The sequence below is a fragment of the Vanrija pseudolonga genome, chromosome 2, assembly GCF_020906515.1.
Source record: "Vanrija pseudolonga chromosome 2, complete sequence".
In the NCBI taxonomy this organism is placed as follows: Eukaryota; Fungi; Basidiomycota; class Tremellomycetes; order Trichosporonales; family Trichosporonaceae; genus Vanrija; species Vanrija pseudolonga.
In genome coordinates, this window is record NC_085850.1 from 4194682 (window position 1) to 4213106 (window position 18425).

An 18425-nucleotide genomic window follows, 5' to 3' on the forward strand; every position below is an offset into this window, starting at 1 on the left:
ACCAGCTCACAAGCTCACCAGCTCAATAGCGCACGAGGGCGAGCTGCACCAGACCTGTGTCATCCCAAAGCCACCCCCATGATCAGCGACGTCACAGAAGGACGGTGTCAACAAAGAACGCCGCACTGCCACGCCACTAACGAACGCAAGGTGGGCAAGCAAGGGCACAAGCGAGGTGGAGCAAGCATGAATCATGCCGCGTCACATTGGCTTGCCCGCTCGTGGCTGGGAGTCGAGCACTGGAACTGGCTATTTGTTGGCAGGTCGGACGTGCCGACGACGCGATCGGGTTCTTGCCGCCAGCCCCCCACGGGGTTTGACGAAAAGTTGATGGGGTCCGCGGGCTTCGGTTGACATGTTGGAATGCATGCATGGATGCATGCCATATCTTGGGCATGCGGGGGAGAGAGAGCAAGAGGGAGTAAGGACCTCGCTGCACGACGCCGCACTGGTCAAAACTATTCATGTTACATGTTACAGCTACAGGTACAGCCTACGCCGGGACGTCGACACCACGCTCCTTGCGCGCCTTGGCCATCTCGGCCTTTGCCTCGTCCTCTGTAAGGAGGACAAAGTCCTGCTCGACGAGGTTGAAGGGCGCCGACTTGAAGCCGTACTTCTTTGCCTCGGCCTCGTCCGTGACCACCGTGGGCTCCTTGACCAGGGAGCCCTTGACGCCGAACACGGCGTCCGAGGTGAGGAACACGTCGCCCTTGAAGTACAGGCTCGTCACGAGCTCCTCGTACCCCTGCGCCTGGAGCATCATGTGCAGATGTGCGGGGCGGAACACGTGGCGGTTCATCGAGCGCAGCCACTTGCCGACGGGGCCGTCGTTGGGGATCGGGTACGCGACAGGCAGGACGGCGCGGAAGACGTACTCGCCCTTGGCGTCGGTACGCAGGCGCCCGCGGCAGTCGACGTCGTACTCGGCATACTGCGTGTCGTAGAACCCGTCGTTGTCTGTCTCCCACGTCTCGATGAGACAGTTGGGGATGGGCTCGCCGCGCAGGTTCTTCACGCTGCCCTTGACGAGCATGTACGCGCCCTTGCCCTCTGATGCGATCGTGTCACCGTTGTTGATCTGGGAGTGTTAGTCGGCGGTGCAGCGACGTCCTCGGTGGGCTGGGTGGGCTCACCTCGCGTGTCTCCTCGACGAAGAATGGTCCGAGGACAGTCGACTCGGTCGCGCCCTTGGGCTTGGGGTGGTTGACGACGTCGACGAGCGCCGACACGCCGAGGACGTCCGAGAGGAGGATGAACTCTTGCCTGAGGTCGGTGCAGATCTGTCCCGTCGCCGTGAGGAACTTGATCGCCGTCCTGGCGAGGGTCAGTTGTGCCCTTTGCGCCAAGCCAGCCCACTCACATCCACTCCTCGGTCGTGAGCTGCGTCTCGCGGACATAGTCGTGCAAGTGCTGCACCAGCTTGTCCATGAGGAACTTCTGGCGGGGGTTGGGACACTTGCTGTCGATGAGGTGCACCAGGTCGGTGAGGTTGTCTGCGTTGAGGTCGGACATGGAGGGGAGGTTGTCCTGGGAGGGGGGTCAGTCATCAACGCGAGGGGGAGAGCTCGACAACACTACCCACCGTGTCGATATCCGGCGCACCGAGCGCCAGCGCATCCTGGACGGCCTTGCCAAGGTGAGGGATGTTCGTGAGCTTTGGCATGGTGAGCGGCGAGTCGTGGGCAGTCGTGTGGGTGGGGGAGACGTGTAGCGACAACGTCGAGCAGGTTGCGGTCTCTTATGAGCGGCGGTGTCCAGATGCGCAGTCGGTTATGGTACGCATCAGAGTTAGGTTTCTGGGCCCCCAGCTAGCGCTACGGCAAGTCTAGACCGGTGTCAGGCGCGCGCGCGTGTGCTGCTGCTTAGTGCTTGCTGAACAATACTTCCCAGTGGGTGAGACCTTGGGTGGGTGGGCGGGCAGATGCCTGCAGGTCGGGTCGGAGGGGTTATGGCCGGCCGGTCGGCCTCCACCCCTGCCTGCGTCACACGGCACGGCAACATGCCGCCCGTCATCGCCGGCTCCTCCGCTCCCATTGTCTAAGCATTCTCAGAAGGGGGAGCATATAGCCGCAGCAGCCGCAGATGCAGGGGCGCCGACGCGACAGGGAGCAGAGAGAGACAAGAACAACAAGGTAGCTAGCGACATTGACGAGACAACTTGTATCCATAACTATCGATTACTCTCAGTGTCAACCTCCACCCCCCACCTCCTCCCTGCCCTCCCTCCCTCCACCTCCACAAGCCCCCTCCTCCACAATGCGTGCATTCACTTTTGAAGCCCACATCCCGCGCACAATCTTCGGCCAGGGCACGCTCAAGCAGGTCGGCGACGAGATCAAGCGGCTCAACTGCAAGCGCGTCCTCCTCATCACTCAGGACAATGAGCGGCAGATGGCGCTCGCGCACGAGGTGCGCGACATTATCGGGGAAGCGAATGTCGCGGGCATGTAAGTGACGACTCCTCCCTGGCTTGCGCCGCGCCCGCTGACATGCCATTCCAGCTGTGTCGACGCGGTCATGCACACCCCGGAGGATGTGACGACCAAGGCGCTCGCGTACGCGAAGAGCATCAACGCCGACGGGCTCGTCTCCCTCGGCGGCGGGAGCACGGTCGGGCTGGCCAAGGCTCTGGCCGTGCGCACCGGCTGGCCGCACGTCGCCGTGCCCACGACCTACGCTGGGTCCGAGGCCACCCCCGTGCTGGGCGAGACGGTCAATGGGCTCAAGACGACGCGGAGCGACCCCAAGATCCTGCCCAACACGATCGTGTACGACGTCGACCTCACCCTCACCATGCCGGCGTTCCTCACCTTCCCCTCCGGCATCAACGCGCTCGCGCACTGTGTCGAGGCGCTGTACAGCGCCACGCTCAACCCGATCATCGAGGGCGTCGGCCTGTCGGGGATCACGCAGATCTACCACGCCCTCCTCAAGCTCAAGGACGCGCCGACCGACGTCGACGCACGCGCCGATGCCCTCGGCGGCGCTTGGGCGGCGGGCGTCTGCCTCGCGCACGTAGGCATGGGCCTGCACCACAAGCTCTGCCACACGCTCGGCGGCTCCTTTGGCCTCCCGCACGCCGAGACGCATACCGTCGTCCTGCCCCATGCCATGGGGTACAACTACTCTGCGGCCAAGGGCGCGATGGAGAAGATTGAGCACGCGATCGGGAGCAGCGACAAGGCCCCCACGGCGTTCTGGAACCTCGAGAAGAAGCTCGGCACCCCCATGAGCCTCAAGGAGCTCGGTCTGAAGAAGGAGGACCTCGCAAAGGCCGCCGACATCGCCAGCAAGGCCCAGTACCCCAATCCCGCGCCTCTCGACCGCGAGAAGCTCCTCACGCTGCTTGAGAATGCTTGGGAGGGTAACCCGCCGGCGATTATGTAGTGGCCTGTATGCATAGACTGGCACCTGGGCGTGGTCTTCGTTGCACGCATAGTATTGTCATCCGTGGTGGCCCGTCTTGGCGGTGATGGTGGTCGTCGTGGCGGCGGCCCCTGCCTCCTCCATCTCCCTCCCCCTGCCTCGAGGGAGATGCGTCTTCGTCTTGCCTAGCTTGCCACCAGGCTAAGCCAGTACTCGCTAGACGTCCCACGCCCACGTACGCACGCACGCATCCCGAGCCCATTGGAATCGGAATCAGCAGTAGCGGCCAAGTATCCCGGCGCCCCGCATCTCCACCCGCTCCTCGCCACGGCCGCTGAATGCTCCCACCTCGCAAGTATCACCCAGGACCGCATTCCAAACCTGCTGCTGCTGCTCTGGGCATAGGCTTCGCGAGCGGCAAGCGAAGCTGAGCCCCGGGCAATTGCCGCGCCGACTGGGCGGCGCCGACTGCCGACCGACGATATGCGGTTATCTTGGATCCAGCGCGGGCATAAGGACTCCGGTATGCCGGCCGGCGCGGGGATGCGGGGCAACGGCCGTACCGGATCGCCTTGTCGTCAGTTGACCAAGGCATAGGCCATGCATTAGCGAGTGAGGGCTACTTGATATACTTGCATGCGTCGCTGTCGTCTCTCCTGGAATCACCAGCAGCTAGCATCATGGCACCGGGACTACCAGAGCTCAACATCCACATGTGAGTTGGGTTGGGGGCGGGAGACAAGCTGACGAAGGTAGTATCGGCGCAGGAATGGGCGGCATGGGCACTGCCCTAGCATGCGCGCGCCAAGGCTTCAAGTCGATCCACGTGTGGGAGAGCGCGAGCAACATTGGCGAGGTTGGCGCGGGGATCAACATCCCCCCGAACCTTGCGCGCGTGCTTGACAAGTGGGGCGTGCTGGGGGACGTGAGCAAGGAGGGCGTGTTGATTGAGAAGGCGCATGTGCTGGGTGAGTTCGAGCGAGCCGCGTAAGCAGCGCTAGTGTGTGAGAGCGAGCTGACGACGACGTAGACGGCTCGACCGACGAGGTGCTCACCACGGTCAGCTACGAGGACTACATGCAGAAGGAGTACGGCTGGCCCTTCACCACTGTGCACCGTGCCGCCCTGCAGCGCGGGCTCGTGAACGGCGCGACGGGCAGCGGCGTGGTCACGCTGCACCTCGGACACTACATCACCAAGTACGACTTTGACAATACCCGCTTCCAGGTCAAGGGCAAGCACAAGGACGACAGCAAGGCTGTGTGGACGGACGCCGACGTCATTATCGCCGCGGACGGGGTGAAGAGCAAGGCTCGCGAGGCGATGATGGCGCGCAAGGGAGTTGTGGATGAGGGTGAGTCGCGCGGCGAGCGAGCCACAGAGAGCCAGCCAGGCTGACCACACACCTAGTTGAGGACACCGGCCAGGCAGCCTACCGTATCATGGTGCGCCGCTCGGCCATCAAGGAGGACCCCGACCTCGTGCCCTTCTTCACTGGCTCCGAGTCTTACCGCTGGATCGGCGAGAAGCGCCACATCATTGTAAGTGGCTCACTCACTTCCTTGCCTCCCCCTCCCCCTTGTTGACACCCCCTAGGCCTACCCCATCGACAGCCACGACCTGTTCAACATGTCGACGACTCAGCCTGACCGGCACTTCGTGCAGGCGGACACGTGGACCGCGGCGGGGAGCAAGACGGAGATGCTCAAGACGTTCCACGACTTCTGCCCGCGTGTGCAGAAGCTGCTCTCGCTCGTGCCAGAGGGCGAGGTGCTCGAGTGGAAGCTGCGCGTGCACAAGCCCATCGCGCAGTGGGTGGACCACAACACCGCGCTCGTAGGCGACGCGTGCCACCCGACGCTGCCGCACATCGCGCAAGGCGCGGCCCAGGCGGTCGAGGACGCAATGTGCCTCGGTATCGTGCTCGCCAAGGTCAAGGACAAGAGCGAGATCCACCGCGCCCTCGAGGTGTACCAGACTATCCGCAAGCCGCGCACCGACTGGGCCGTCAACACGGCCGCGGAGAACTCGAAGGGCCTGCATACTGCCGACGCGAAGGCGCGCAACGCCGCGTTTGCGAGCGCGGACGAGAGCGCCAACCCCGACAAGATGCTCAGCCGCGAGGTCCACGACATCCTGTTCAACTATGATATTGCCAAGGAGACGGAGGCGAGCTTTGACAAGCTGTTTGCCGAGCAGAAGTAGTGTGTACGACTAGGAATGCATATGTTGTGACTGTTACGGCTTGGGGAGCACCGGGTCGCGTGAGCCGGAGGGAGACGATGGTAAGTGCACATGTGGTGGGCAGGACAACAGGTAGGTCAAGCTGCCCGGCTGCAGGCAACAGAGCTGTCCGGCGCGGCATTGTCCGGACGTCGGCCCTTCAGGTGCACTCTCCTGTAAGTCGCACCCCAGCTCCCCTCATCCGCCATACGTCCTCCTCTCGGCCCCTGTCTCCCGGCCACCCATGCTCGTGCTCGCGTCACTGCCCAAACCCATTCATGCTGCCGAGATACTGCTACAACACTCTCAATGCCTAGTCAAGGGGGAAGCCAGTGTACGCCTGGGCCGTGTCGGTGGCCGCGGCCTTGTTGGTGACGATGCGCGTGAGCCGTGCGATCTGGAGCTTGTCGACAAACTCGGACTCGTTCGGGTCGGTGTGGAGCATGTTGGTCATGTCGTAGCTGAAGCGCTCGGCCTGCCAGACGCGGCGGAGGCAGTTGTCCGAGTACTTCTGGAGCTTCTCCTCGCTGCCGGTCGCGACCTTGTGCTTGATCGCGTTGGCGAAGGTGATGACGTCGCCGACGGCGAGGTTGAGCCCCTTCGCTCCGGTGGGAGGGACGATGTGCGCCGCGTCGCCGGCGAGGAAGAGGCGCCCGTAGCTCATCGGCTCGTGCACGTAGCTCCGCATCGGGGTGACACTCTTCTGCGTGATCGGCCCGCGCTTGACCTTCCACCCGTCCTTGGTCTCGGTACGCCGCTCGATCTCGTCCCAGATCTCCTCGTCGGCCCAGTCGTTGGCGTCCGTGTCGTTCGGCACCTGGATGTAGTTGCGCGACACGGTGCTGCTGCGCATCGACAAGAGCGTGAACCCGCGCGGGTGGCGCGCGTAGATCAGGTCCTCGTTGGAGGGGGGCACGTCGGCAAGGATACCGAGCCACGAGAAGGGGTACGTCCGCTCGTAGCTCTTGCTCAGCTCCTCGGGGATGGCGGCGCGCGCGACGCCCCAGAAGCCGTCACACCCGACGACGTACTCGCACGACAGGGTGTGCTCGGCGCCGTCCTTGGTCTTGTACCGGATAGATGGGTTGGGCGAGTTTGCGCCGTCGACGGCGAGCGCGCTCGTCTCGAACAAGAGGGGTGGTGCGCCAGCGCTCGCAGCGGACACCTGCAGCTCGATGAGGTCCTTGCACACCTCGGTCTGGGCGTAGATCATGACCGTGCGCCCGCCCGTGAGCTCGGGAAAGCCGATCGCATGGCGCTCCTTGTCGAAGAGGAACTCGATACCGTGGTGCACGAGGCCCTCCTTGTCGAGGCGCGCGCCGGCGCCGCACTCGCGCAGGGCGTCGACGGTGCCCTGCTCTAGGATGCCAGCACGCTGCCGGTGCTCGACGTACGCGCGGTCCTTGGCCTCGAGGAGGACGCACTCGATGCCCGCGACGTAGAGCAGGCGCGCGAGCAGCAGGCCCGCCGGGCCAGCGCCCAGGATGCCAACGGTCGTCTTGGTAGGTGCGGGGGACTGGGATGTGGTCATTGTGTGGGTGGTACTGCTGGCCATTGTTGGACACGGCGAGGACGGATCCCGATCGATATATCAAGTCCCAGCCAGAGCAGCGCTCAGCAGCCGACTTGACCTACCGACCGCCCGGAGGCCCGGAGTGAAGCCGTCCCTGCGTCTACGGGGCCACGGGACGCGAGCGAGCGTAGGCGGCCCACAACCGCCGGAACGTACACGGCCGACCGTGTCGCGTCGGAAGTCGGTCAAGTGGGAAGATGTGTGGTTGCTTGTGACTTCGTCGATGGCCACGGCGCCGCGGACAACTTGTGGCCGGAGAGCCAGGCAGAAGCAACAACAAATCGCCACGTGGCCAAGTGCCACGTGTATCCCTGTTCCCCTCGCGTGGCTTTTACATTCCGCGGACCTTTTTCGGATAACGTCATGGCCCCAGTCCCGTGAGCACGACCATGGTGCTTCCTTGCTGCTCCAATGCTCCTACTGGTAATGGTCTTTATTATTCTGCATCCCCGCTTGTTCCTCGTCCCCCTCGATCAGGAAGCCAGTTCGCGCGCGTCATATGGGCAGGTTTTGGTCTCGCCCCGCTCGTTCGCCCCCTTTGAACCGTGTCAACTCTGACTGCTGCTGCGCAATGCGCATCGCATCGTGACGCCAGTCGAGACAGGGAGTTTGGCCAGAGAAACGAGAAACCCGCACTGCACTCACACACACGCGCGCCCCATGTGATATGTAGCGTGCAAGCGTGGTGTGGAGGTCGCTTACTTGCTTGCTTTCCTGCTTGTTAGGCCAGATCGCTCACTACCCGCCCACGCCTCTGACGTATGTGGAATATGTTGGTTCTGATCTGCGGCGGTATGCGCTTGACACGGTCCGGCTGGCTGGCTCTTGGTCGTCGCTTGCTCGGTGTTTATTTGACTTTCCTTTCCCATTCGGTAGTCACCAGCCCAACCAGCATGTGGAGTCTGTGCAATTCGGTTACGATCGCTTTGCGACCACACAACACTGACAACCCGCTTTCCGTCCCTCCAGCGGCTTGCAGGTTGGGGCTTGCAAGTGTGGGCCAAAGAGCGTGCACGCCAGGGCCTGGACCGGAGAGAGCGCGCGAACGAGCGAACGAGCGAACGAGCGACCCCGCCAGCGAGCCAGTGGGCGAGTTAGCCAGCAACCAGCCGACGGACGCTAAAGCGCGGTATGTGAACCTTGCTTCCATGCTGCGCAAGTGGCACTTGATATGGGCCATGCAGGAATGTTCTGAGCAACTCGGTCCGGTGTGCGTGCTGTGGCAGTTGAATGAGCATGGTCACCGCAGGTACTTGATGATGGCGACGGTTAATATGCCCACTTGCAACTTGGTTGTTTCCGAGTGATTCATAGATATCCAGTCCTCTCCCCTCGTGCCGATTCCCCGGCCCCGGTGGGTTCCAGGGTCGCTCGGTGACAAGGTTTCACGGAGCGTTGCCTTTTGCTTTTGCTCTCGGCACCTCGTCGCCCGGTGTCAGCGTGTCGGTCGCACGCCTTGCCAGTATTTCGTCGGGCTCGCTGCTTGCACAGCCGAGAGTGAGAGGCCGCACGCCAAGAGAAGCAACACGACGCACGAGCTGCTCGGCCCGAGCGGGAGCTATTGGCCAAGGTCCCAATCGAGTGCCGGGCCGTGATGCGTGAAGCTTCCACTCGTCAAGACGTGGGACCGAGAGGGCAGGCAGCCTGGGCTCCCAGCTGGCCCACTGGCCTTCCTTCTCAAGCCAAACACTGCAAGAAGCAGATTTACACGGTCCAGCCGTCTCCTCAGCTGGAAGGTATAACCTCTATGCGCCGTGCCCTGTCCCGAGCGAGCGAGCAGTGCAACCAGCGCGTTATCGACAAGAGCAGGGACGACGCCATGACCTGCGGATGATCGTGCCCACACAAAACGCAACAGGAACCAGCCATACGTGGCAGGGCAGGAAAGTGGGGAAGCGTGCAGCAGCAGAGCGGAAGCACCAGGCGCTGGTGGCGCACCCGGGCGGCGCACACAAGCCACGCCGACAGAAGAGAGCGCGCTGGCTACGGCAGGGCGATCTTCTAGGCGTTCTGCCTATACCATCCTTTTCTGCCACGAGTTGTCGTCAGTCTCCTGTCAGAGAGAGGCGTCAAAAAAAATCTGGGGGCCATGCAGGCGCTCCACCACGCCCACACGGTGGCAGAGCACGACGCAGGCGGGGAACTGATGCGCAAGGGGCGGTTACAGGGCCAATTGCACAAAGGAACAGCCACTTCCGCACCCATCCAATCGCATCTCGTCGACCCTTGCCCTCGCCGCTGCTGGGAATGGACAGGGTGTGGTGGGAATCGTGTCCGGAACCGCCAACACGACCCAAATGATGCGCTGGAATACCTGGGAATGCGATACCCACACTGTGGCAGATGGCGAGTGGTCACCTCCGCCCAGATAGCGGACGTCGTCGTCCCTAGTCCAAAGCTGGCATGGCACGGCCGAGATCTACATTCCTGTGCAATAGAGAAGAAAGAAAAGTACAACTGTATTCGGTCTGATATCCGGGTCTCTCGCTGAGCTACATGAATCGTGTTCTGTACTTGACGAGGAAGAAACTGTTACATTGACGAGGGCGATACCGCCTCCCTTCGCTCACTCCCTGCTGCTGCGCTCCAAGTGGCCATCTCCCCTCCTCGCCGCTAGTTGACTGGCACGTCGACTGCTTGAACGGGTGGATCCCGAGGAGGGAGCGACATTGGCGATAGAACGGCAGTGACAATCATTGGGAGCCCAAACGAGTCGAACACAATTTGCGACGACATGATGTGGGTCAGTTCCGGGGAACCGCTCCGGAGCAAGGCGACAGGAAGAGTGACGTCGAATGTGGAGCGATCGACCATGTTCTGGAGAACCTGTGCGGCATAGTCTTCCCAGTAGCGCGTGAACGAGCTCGCGTCGAGCACCTGGACAGATTAGCGAGGTTATAATGGGTGCGTGTTCTACAATGCCGTTGGCGGCTACAATGCGGGGACATGTGGAAGCGAACGCGAAGTAGAAGCGATGAAATCTGGGGGCGGGCAGAGGCACGCGCTCCTTCTTTCGCAGTGCTTAGACTGGGCCTTAACTCCGCTTCATCTGTTTTCGGAGTCGCGCAGAGGCGTAGCCACATGCCAACCCCGCCTCATTCGCCCTTTCCCATCCGCGCAAGATTCTGCCAGCGTGGAGCAGGTGGGATCGTAGCGAAGGTGACCAACTCTCAGGCCCGCGCAGTGCACATCGAGGGGAGGCCGCCGCTCTGAAACCTGAACCTGGTTGTCTTGCGCGGAAGGTGCCTCGCCTCCGTCCGCCCGCCGCGGATCTCACTTTCTGCCCACTGCCACCCTGCCCCTCGGCTCCCAGCCCGCCGCCCCGCGCGCGCTCTTACTCACATGGTAAATCGTAACCTTGCCCGTCCTGAGCTGGCTGGGCTGTAGTTCGAGCAGCCGGCACATGCGCTGGTTGACGCCCATGATTTCGCCCGTTCGGCGGAAGACCATTGCTGGCGTGGGGATCATGTCGGCCATTGTGAGCCATCCACGAACATATGTCAAGAACTGGGCCTCGATGGCGACAATCTGGTCATCTCCCAGCTGGGAGAGCACGCCGTGGAGCACTGCCTTGAACTGATTTGTCGCATTGGCGACGCGCGCCTGGAGTGTCGGGTCCGACTGCTCGTTTGCCCACGTCCGCAGACGCGAGTACGCATACGTGTAGTTGTAGGGCATGATTGCTGCTGCGTCCATCACGTCACCTGGCGAGACTGACGACGGAGTGTGGGTGGCCCGGAAATCGGGGTGCGACGGGGACGACGCGACCGCAGAGCCCAGAGCCGGGTTGACAAAGTCGATGGGCTGGTGGTAGTCGACGCCACCGTTGGGGATACGTCCGTTCGGAACAGGCACACCGGCGCTGCGTACGCCCGCGGCGGCGCTGTTGGCTTCGAGCCAGCTCGAGAAGCCTGGTGTCTGGGGACCGACGCCGGGAGGGAAGCCCGCAGCCGCAGCTGCGGCGGCGGCGGCAGCTGGGTTCTGGTTGTGCAGCATCCCTTCGACGAGCGCCGACCACGTCAACTCTGGCGTCGGGGCCGAGGTTGGAGATGTCCCCATGTCGGGCATCTTCTGCAGGCCTTGGAACTGCGGGTCGTACCACCCCATGGGCCGCTCGATTGGCGGTGCGCCGGGCACGGGCGGTGCGCCGCTGCCGTCGTCAAAGGACATGTGCCTGTAGCCCTCACCGGGCGGCATCATAGCCGGGAGAGGAACAACGTTCATCCGTCCGCTGCCGCTCAGCGATGGGTTGGAAGGGTTGGAGGATGGCGAGGGGGTGCGCCCACTTCCACTCGCGTGCGCCTTGTGCGTTGGTCCTTCCTCCTCTCCTGACCGGCCGTAGCTCGTTCGTCGCTTGGCGGGGATCGAGGGGCGCCTAGACATGCCGTCTGGTGGAGCTGATGGCCCGCCGCTCATGCTTGCGCGCTGAGCTTGCTGTTCGGCCTGCTCTGCCAGCTGCTCCGCCTCATCCGCCAGGCATAGGTTGGCAATGTCCCGTTTGATGCTGTTCGGTTAGCGCGCTGCGGCGGCTGGTTTACTGGCTTGCTGGGGCGGGGAATTACTAACCATCGTTGACACGGGCGCGTGTCCTCGCAGGTGGTATGACTTTTTCGGCAAAACTTGCATGCCTGGGGGCGGGGGTGAGCTTGGTGCTATGCATAGCGCACCTACTCTCTGGCACTTCGTTTTCTCTGTGCATACGACATGACGTGGTCGTGGGGATGTGTGGTTCCATGGAATCACCAGAGTTTACCGAAGGGGACGTGGGAACAAGGGTGGGGTATCAGGTCGGCCGGGGTTTGAAGTAAAGTGTGTATGCATGAGCAGGGTTCGCGATTAGATGGAGCGTGCGCAGTGTGCATCGCTGGGGTCAAAACTCACTGCTTTGGGTCCTACCCGTGTCCTCTTGGAGGTACTTGAACATGGCCATGGGCGATGATTGAACGTGAGGAGGAGGTTTGTGCTTGGCCAGGGGGGAATGCAAGTGGAGGCGGGTTGGGACTGCGGCTGCAAGGGTCAAGTCGGGTGGTGACGGGTAAAGACGTTGATTGAAAACGACAATGGATGGATGCAAGTTGAAGTGGAGACAGTGGTGGGGTGGGCAGGCAGACAAAGTGTGTGGAAACTGGGCAGGGCAGGGGCAAGGAAGGAACAAAGGGTTGTAGGCAGGGCGACAGGGGTTGCGGGGCGTTCGGGGGCTTTGTTTGGCTTTGTATACCGTTTCTGCTGGCTTACGTTATGTGGGGGCACACCACTGTCGAGCCACGAGGGGGGTCAAAGGATGATGACGATGGTGTGGTGGATGACGTGAGCAAATTGGGATATGTGCGATGGCCGTCGACTTGAGCGATATACTATTGCGATGGATGGGCGGCGAGTATGGTGTGTGTCTTTGTTGTGATGGGTGAAGGTGAGAGAAGAGGAAGAGGGGAAAGGAGAGGCGGGGGTGGCTTCCACACGGAGAGTTGAAGCCGCAAGTCACAAGATATCTAAAGGATGGATGAAGCGCGGGGGAACTAAAGTAGAGGGCGGTCAACAATACGCGCACTAATAACAGATCGTGAATGTTTCCTTTGGGGGGAGGCGAATGTCGACACACTGTTATAGCATCCGATCTGATATGCGCAACAGCCGAGGCAGCGTCGTGGCTACAGAGGCAGGCAGGAGCACGACCCCGGCCCCAGAAAGCCAAGAGCATGCAGCAGCATCAAGTCAGAGTTCAGGTGGTCTGTGACGTTCACGTGTCTTGTGCTCTCAAAATACAGTGGGTCATGCGCTTACCACGCCCTTGTGCTAGTCCCCTTCTCGTCCTCCCCCCGTCGCCTCGTTCCTGCGTGCATTCGACCGCCGTTGTCCTCGTCGCTCGATGCATGCGTACATCTCACGCAGATTCACGTAACCAGGGCCGGATGCACAGCGAGGTTACCGGACCGACCGAGAGAGGAGAGAGAGAGAGTGTGTGTGTGTGTGCGCGCGGCGCGCTCATTCTGCGCGCTCTGCGTCGCCGCGGCGCCGTTGTCACCGGCAGGTGTGTACACCATCCACGCTATACAGCCTCCGGCGGGAAGCAGGCACGGCGGATATGTTTGGTGGCGACGAATGGGGGGAGCGGAGGTGCGGGACAAGAGGAGAGGGAGGCAAGGGAGCGGGCTTACTCTACGTGAATGAGAGCGAGAGCGAGCGCGGGTGGCACGCCGCCTCTGTTCTTAGTGAGGCCTTGTTGTTGGAAATCGAGAGGGTCAGCATGGCGATGGGACGGACAGCAAGAGACCAACCAGGACCCAGATACTTGCCCGTTATCGCCCCATTCTGCGTGAGTGCCGTCAAGCAGAGTTGGGTTTGTGGCCTGCGCAGTACTGCCACGAGCGCAGGGGTGGCGTGCGACTACCGGACTTCGGCTTGTTAGCGCAGGTAGCGGGGTGTGGGCGCGCTGTGCTGCTGTCCTGCTGCTGCTGGCCCGCTCGCGCGATCGTGCGCGTGCGAGAACGCCAACGGCTGACTGCCAGCCGGGGCCCAGTGACCGTGCGCAGCACACGGGGGCAGAGTGTGAGTTGCAAGTACGCTTTCGTGCTCGGCGGGTCGCGCCGCAACCCTCGCCGTGGTATGCGGTCGCAGGAATCCAGACGGGCGCATTGGAATCGCGTGTAACCTTGTGAAGGGGAGAGGCAGGCACAGGCGCACGACGGCGACGTCCTGTGAGCGGAAGGGATGGATGCAGGGGAGGGGCAGGCAGGAGGCCCGTCACCGGCCTAGAGGCCGGGTCTGGGTCACAGTGTTTCAAATAGACACTTGGGAGAGTTGGTTTCAATGCATGATGGCATGGGTAGCATGTACGCACTTGGGGAATGTGGACGGCGCCGCCTGGTGCCGTGACTCGGCTGCAGATTGGATGGAAGATATACTGGAATAGACTCGGGGTGACTGTTGGCTGGGCAGACGGAGCTTGAACTGCGCGCGTCAACTCGGCTCCACTCAAAGGCCACCTGCACCGTTGGCGGTGGTGGCGGATACCAATGTCCGCTGATGCGGTGGCGGACGTGTCTCCTCCGTTGGACAGATGTAGACGGCGACGGGGGACGGGCTCGCGGCTCCTCATCATCTCATCACGCGGAACGTGCGCCTAGACAACAGGCTATTCTTGCTCGGAGTAGGTTTGGGGGCGGGGTGACGCATGGGTGGAGCACGGGTCATTACATTCCGCCGCGTCGCCCGTCTAGAGCCACCGGGGTGGCGCGCTCGCAAGTGGCAGTAGCGTGTGGAAGAACTACTGGAATAACATGCTCGGGCTAGTTAATCCAGCGAATAATGAATTGGCATCGACATCGAGCTACGAGGTGGCTGGGGGTGGGTATGCGAGGTGGTGGCTATCTCCGTCTCATTCTCTCTCGCCGCCTTGTCTCCGCCACGCTAAACATGCGTCTCGACCACACTATCCGCCACGCTGAACTTGGCGTCCGTCTTGGCCTGGACCTCGTCGAGCGTTACGCCGGGCATTAGCTCGACAAGGGTGAGCTTTCCGGCGTGCCGATCGACGTTGAACACGGCCTAGAGCGTGTCAGCTTTGGGTACGAGGCGTGTGGGATTGTGGAACTGGGAACTGGGTTAGGCGACGCCGTACGCGAGGCGATGACTGTCCGTGCAAACGGCATTGATCGGGGCCAGTCAAGCCACCCAAAGCTGCCCCAGCCCCCGAGCACAGGAAAACAACACTCACGAGGTCGGTAATAATCACGCTGACGCAGCGAGCACCCGTCAGTGGCAATGAGCACTCTTGCACAATCTTGCTCTTGCCCTTCTTGTCGACGTGGTCGGTCAAGACAATAATTTTCGTCGAATCAGGCGACGACACAAGGTCCATGGCGCCGCCCATTCCTTTTTGTTAGCAGCGAAAAACGGGGAGGGCACACAAACCCTTGACGAGCTTGCCGGGAATAATCCAGTTGGCGAGGTCGCCCGCCGCCGACACCTCCATCGCGCCGAGCACCGACACGTCAATGTGCCCGCCGCGGATCATGGCAAACGACTCGGAAGAGTCGAATGTCGATGCACCAGGGAGGAGGGTGACTGAGGGGGTCAGTTGTGTCTCGGGGTCGACTGCGGAAATTGGGTGCCACGGAACGAAGCCAAAGCCACGTTTCACCCTTTTCGCTCTTGTCCTTCCCATCTCCTTGTTCCTCTTTTTCCTCTTCTTTCAACTCTTGCAACTCACCAGTCTCCTTTCCGGCGTTGATAATGTCGGCGTCGACCTCCTCCTTCGTCGGCAGCGGGCCCATGCCCAGGATGCCATTCTCGCTCTGGAGCCAGATCTGGATGCCAGGCGGCACAAAGTTGGGAATGAGTGTGGGGATGCCGATGCCCAGGTTGACATAGTCGCCGTCCGACAGCTCCTTGGCCGCGCGCTGTGTGCGGCGTCAGCGACGTGTTCGCGCCGTTAGCGTGTGGTGGATGCGGCATTGAGGTGCGGCACGCGGCGCGCGGTGCGGCGACGACGGCGGTGACGCCGCAGGCACGACGATCTTTGATCTGCCACTACTCGCACTGCGCACCGTACACCGACCGCGGCGGTTTAAGTACTGTAGCCATCCGCCCGGCGACGGCGCGCGACGACCACCACACCGTCACGTGGTCCGCGGAGCCGAGTCAGTGTGACGGCCCACCCCGCACCCGTGTCAGCTGCGGTGAGCACGACGCCGCCGTCATGGTGGGGGTGCGTTTTTGGTCCTGGCTAATGCCCGTCCGTTCGGCGCACCGCGCGGGTGTCCCCGTCTGCCCGGCGGGCTCGTTGCTGGCAGCTCGCTCGCTCGCCACGCCCATGCCCGAAGACAACTCACCCTCGCGATGAGCTCGCGCTTGCCTCCCGTGCTCTGTGCCTCGGAGCCAGGCTCAGGCGCGAGCGTCTCAAACTCGATCTCCTTGGGGGTCGTGGCCTGTACGATGCGGTTGACGTAGATGCCGGGCAGGTGGATCTCGTTTGGGTCGAGTTCGCCGACGGGGACGATGTGTTCGGCCTGCACGAGGAGGACAGGCGTCAGCAAGCGTTCAGGCAACGATTGCGAGTTGTCAAGTCGCGATGTGCCGCCAGTTGCGAGTGGCGAGACGAGGCGAGTGGCAAGGTTCGAGGTGTGAACCGTGGACGGAGTAACACGGCACCTCGTTTCCCCCGCCCTGCACTACCCGCTACGCGTTCACGTCAAAGTTCACGCAGCACTCACCTCGACGATGGTAACCTTTGCGCTCTTAGCCATGGCAGTACTGAAGTTGTTCGCAGTGTACCGGAACACCACATTGCCTGCCTCGTCGGCCTTCCACGCCCGGATGAACGCCACGTCGCCGTAGATGCTCTCCTCGAGGACGTAGTCGCGTCCGTTGAAGGTACGCGTCTCGCGGGGCTTGGGGTAGACTGCGGGCTGGGTGTGGGGGTTAGTGACACAGTAGCTGGCAACAGCGACTCCAGCCTGGCAACGGCCGTCTCGGACTGGCCTCGGCGGCGCCCTCTCATCGACTCACCTTGCCCTCGGCGTCGTTGCGCATCGCGACGCTCCCAAACTCGACTGGCGTCCCCGCGCCCGTGGGCGTGTAAAATGCCGGGATTCCGGCCCCGGCCGCGCGCATGCGCTCCGCGAGCGTGCCTTGCGGCGTGAGCTCGAGGTCGATCTTGCCAGTCAAGTAGAGCTTCTCGAGCACCTTGTTGCTGTGCGGATCAGCTGCTGGTTGATCGATCGATCCCCCTGTCCGAACGGGCGCCGGGCTTAGAACGGCGGCGGCAACGGTCGACACGAAGGCACCCGCCGGCGAGCAGCGAGTCGAGTCACGACACGGGATGACGCCGCGCGCCTGCCTGGCCGGCCGGACGCTGCTCGCTTCTCGCTTGCGATCACCGTCCCTGGCCGCGCCGGCGCACCCGCACCCGCACCCGACGACCTCTACTCTACTCACGTCCCAAGATAGCTCCCGATAAACTTGCTCAGCTGGCCGCTCTCGAGCAGCATGCCGAGGCCTGCCACGCGCCCGCCGGCGCCGGCATTGTTGCTCACGCCGGTGAGGTTCTTGACGTCGCTGCGCGCCGCGAGCGCGCCCATCAGCGTGTTGGGCAGGCCGCACAGCCCGAAGCCGGAGGACAGGAGCGTGTCGCCCGATTTGACGACGGCGACGGCCGCTTCGGGGGACGGGTAGATCTTGGACGCGGCTCGCTGCGCCGTCGTGCTGAATGCGCGCCGGGCCAAACGCACACGGCGGGTGAGTACGGTGAATGTCATGGTGGGTGTGCTCGCGATCAATAGCAGTGCTAGGCTCAACGCCGCCGCCAGTGCATACCACCGCCTTATAGTAAAGTCTTGCTCTGCCCCCCCCCCTGAGACTGATTACACACGACGGCACGCGCCAGATAGGACCGGAAGACACCGACGGAGGCCCCGGCCCCGGCGCGCTGGTCGGCCGACGCGTCCATACCACACCCACCAGGGCTGGCTCGCTGGCTCCACCGACTGAATGCATGGTTCGCGGCTCTCAGCGTGCCTCGAGCCTATCGCCGTGCGTTGCGGGGCATGCATACATAGCGGCGACGCGTTGACGGCCGCGCACGCGGCACGCCCGAGGGGCTGGGGCCGAGATAACAGCTAGGCTGGGGGGTATAAACTCGCCCCATCTGCACTGGACCACTTTCTTTTCGAGCCGCCCTCGAGTCGTTGACTTTGCATCCCATCCGATCATCTCCAGCATCTCAGAGACGGAGACCGCATGGTACTCACTCACTCACTCCGTGGGCCACCTACACAGCCCACGGCATGCCCCAGATCCCCACACCCCAGCCCGGGCGACACTGCCGCGTGGTTCATTCCCCCCGCGGACGCTCGCCGCCGGGTACTGACCGTTCCGTGTGTGGACAGGCTCCGCAAGCGATCGCCAGGTCTTTCGTTGCCCCACTGACGGCCAGCCCGCTACACCTGATGATGGGGCCGACGACGCGTTCGCCGATGCGCGATGCGCATTGCGCGGTTGGACAGTAGGGGATGGCTGCGGCGGCGGAGGCTCCCGATGCGCCTGGGTGGTGGATTTGGGTGAGGATCGGAAGCTCCGATCGGCTCCTGGCTGGCGGCTGTCCAGTCTTGTCCTCGCCGTCTGTCATTGCCGGTAACGTGACCTCTTTGCATGTGGGGGCTCCGCGCCGCTCCCGTTCGTCCAGTTCGGCTACTGCACGGCTGCTCCGGGGTGGTGGAGGTGCGCCGAGATGCAAGATGCGGCCCGGTGATACTTAAGGACG

At 62.7% G+C, this 18425-nt stretch overlaps 6 protein-coding genes across 7 annotated transcripts; 2 read left to right on the plus strand and 4 right to left on the minus strand.

Annotated features, from left to right (window-relative positions):
• Positions 1 to 468: 468 nt before the first annotated feature.
• On the minus strand, positions 469 to 1910 carry npcC (Hydroxyquinol 1,2-dioxygenase). Its single transcript, XM_062769907.1, has 4 exons — positions 1586 to 1910; positions 1364 to 1530; positions 1137 to 1317; positions 469 to 1081 (listed from the first exon to the last, which is right to left on the minus strand). The coding sequence occupies exons 1-4, from the start codon at positions 1664 to 1666 to the stop codon at positions 494 to 496; spliced, it is 1017 nt and encodes a 338-aa protein (XP_062625891.1). The 5' UTR covers positions 1667 to 1910; the 3' UTR covers positions 469 to 493.
• Positions 1911 to 2058: 148 nt separating this feature from the next.
• tfdFI (Maleylacetate reductase 1) lies at positions 2059 to 3421 on the plus strand. Its single transcript, XM_062769908.1, has 2 exons — positions 2059 to 2450; positions 2505 to 3421. Exons 1-2 carry the CDS (start codon positions 2260 to 2262, stop codon positions 3388 to 3390), a joined length of 1077 nt encoding a protein of 358 aa, XP_062625892.1. The 5' UTR covers positions 2059 to 2259; the 3' UTR covers positions 3391 to 3421.
• Positions 3422 to 3987: 566 nt separating this feature from the next.
• On the plus strand, positions 3988 to 5574 carry OpS4_1 (FAD-dependent monooxygenase OpS4; the record flags this gene model as incomplete). Its single annotated transcript, XM_062769909.1, has 5 exons — positions 3988 to 4084; positions 4126 to 4337; positions 4400 to 4723; positions 4780 to 4910; positions 4966 to 5574. The coding sequence occupies exons 1-5, from the start codon at positions 4050 to 4052 to the stop codon at positions 5572 to 5574; spliced, it is 1311 nt and encodes a 436-aa protein (XP_062625893.1). The 5' UTR covers positions 3988 to 4049.
• Positions 5575 to 5905: 331 nt separating this feature from the next.
• On the minus strand, positions 5906 to 7123 carry praI (4-hydroxybenzoate 3-monooxygenase (NAD(P)H); the record flags this gene model as incomplete). Its single annotated transcript, XM_062769910.1, has 1 exon — positions 5906 to 7123. The coding sequence occupies one exon, from the start codon at positions 7121 to 7123 to the stop codon at positions 5906 to 5908; it is 1218 nt and encodes a 405-aa protein (XP_062625894.1).
• A 2432-nt stretch (positions 7124 to 9555) lies between these two features.
• On the minus strand, positions 9556 to 12458 carry RDS2_0 (Regulator of drug sensitivity 2). The gene is made up of 5 exons (XM_062769911.1): positions 12047 to 12458; positions 11837 to 11856; positions 11732 to 11793; positions 10508 to 11669; positions 9556 to 10042 (listed from the first exon to the last, which is right to left on the minus strand). The coding sequence occupies exons 1-5, from the start codon at positions 12093 to 12095 to the stop codon at positions 9779 to 9781; spliced, it is 1557 nt and encodes a 518-aa protein (XP_062625895.1). The 5' UTR covers positions 12096 to 12458; the 3' UTR covers positions 9556 to 9778.
• A 1965-nt stretch (positions 12459 to 14423) lies between these two features.
• OXCT1_1 (Succinyl-CoA:3-ketoacid coenzyme A transferase 1, mitochondrial) lies at positions 14424 to 17421 on the minus strand (the record flags this gene model as incomplete). 2 transcript variants are annotated; one of them, XM_062769913.1, is made up of 8 exons in its annotated part: positions 14424 to 14710; positions 14880 to 15037; positions 15077 to 15229; positions 15375 to 15564; positions 15997 to 16173; positions 16378 to 16572; positions 16673 to 16856; positions 17102 to 17421. In XM_062769913.1, 8 exons carry the CDS (start codon positions 17419 to 17421, stop codon positions 14573 to 14575), a joined length of 1515 nt encoding a protein of 504 aa, XP_062625896.1. In that variant the 3' UTR covers positions 14424 to 14572. The 2 variants fall into 2 exon arrangements, with proteins under 2 accessions (XP_062625896.1, XP_062625897.1); XM_062769912.1 differs by having other exon boundaries at positions 15997 to 16335; positions 16378 to 16620.
• Positions 17422 to 18425: the final 1004 nt, after the last annotated feature.

Bases quoted from the DNA above. Each gene is read 5' to 3' on its own strand.
- tfdFI (XM_062769908.1), top strand. From the start codon at position 2,260: ATGCGTGCATTCACTTTTGAAGCCCACATCCCGCGCACAATCTTCGGC. The intron at 2,451-2,504 runs GTAAGTGACGAC...ATGCCATTCCAG, and splicing joins GAAGCGAATGTCGCGGGCAT to CTGTGTCGACGCGGTCATGC.
- npcC (XM_062769907.1), bottom strand. From the start codon at position 1,666: ATGCCAAAGCTCACGAACATCCCTCACCTTGGCAAGGCCGTCCAGGAT. The intron at 1,531-1,585 runs GTGGGTAGTGTT...CCCCCCTCCCAG, and splicing joins GTGCGCCGGATATCGACACG to GACAACCTCCCCTCCATGTC. The intron at 1,082-1,136 runs GTGAGCCCACCC...TAACACTCCCAG, and splicing joins TCGTCGAGGAGACACGCGAG to ATCAACAACGGTGACACGAT.
- RDS2_0 (XM_062769911.1), bottom strand. From the start codon at position 12,095: ATGGCCATGTTCAAGTACCTCCAAGAGGACACGGGTAGGACCCAAAGC. The intron at 11,857-12,046 runs GTGAGTTTTGAC...TCGTATGCACAG, and splicing joins CACGGGTAGGACCCAAAGCA to AGAAAACGAAGTGCCAGAGA. The intron at 11,670-11,731 runs GTTAGTAATTCC...CTAACCGAACAG, and splicing joins ACGCGCCCGTGTCAACGATG to CATCAAACGGGACATTGCCA.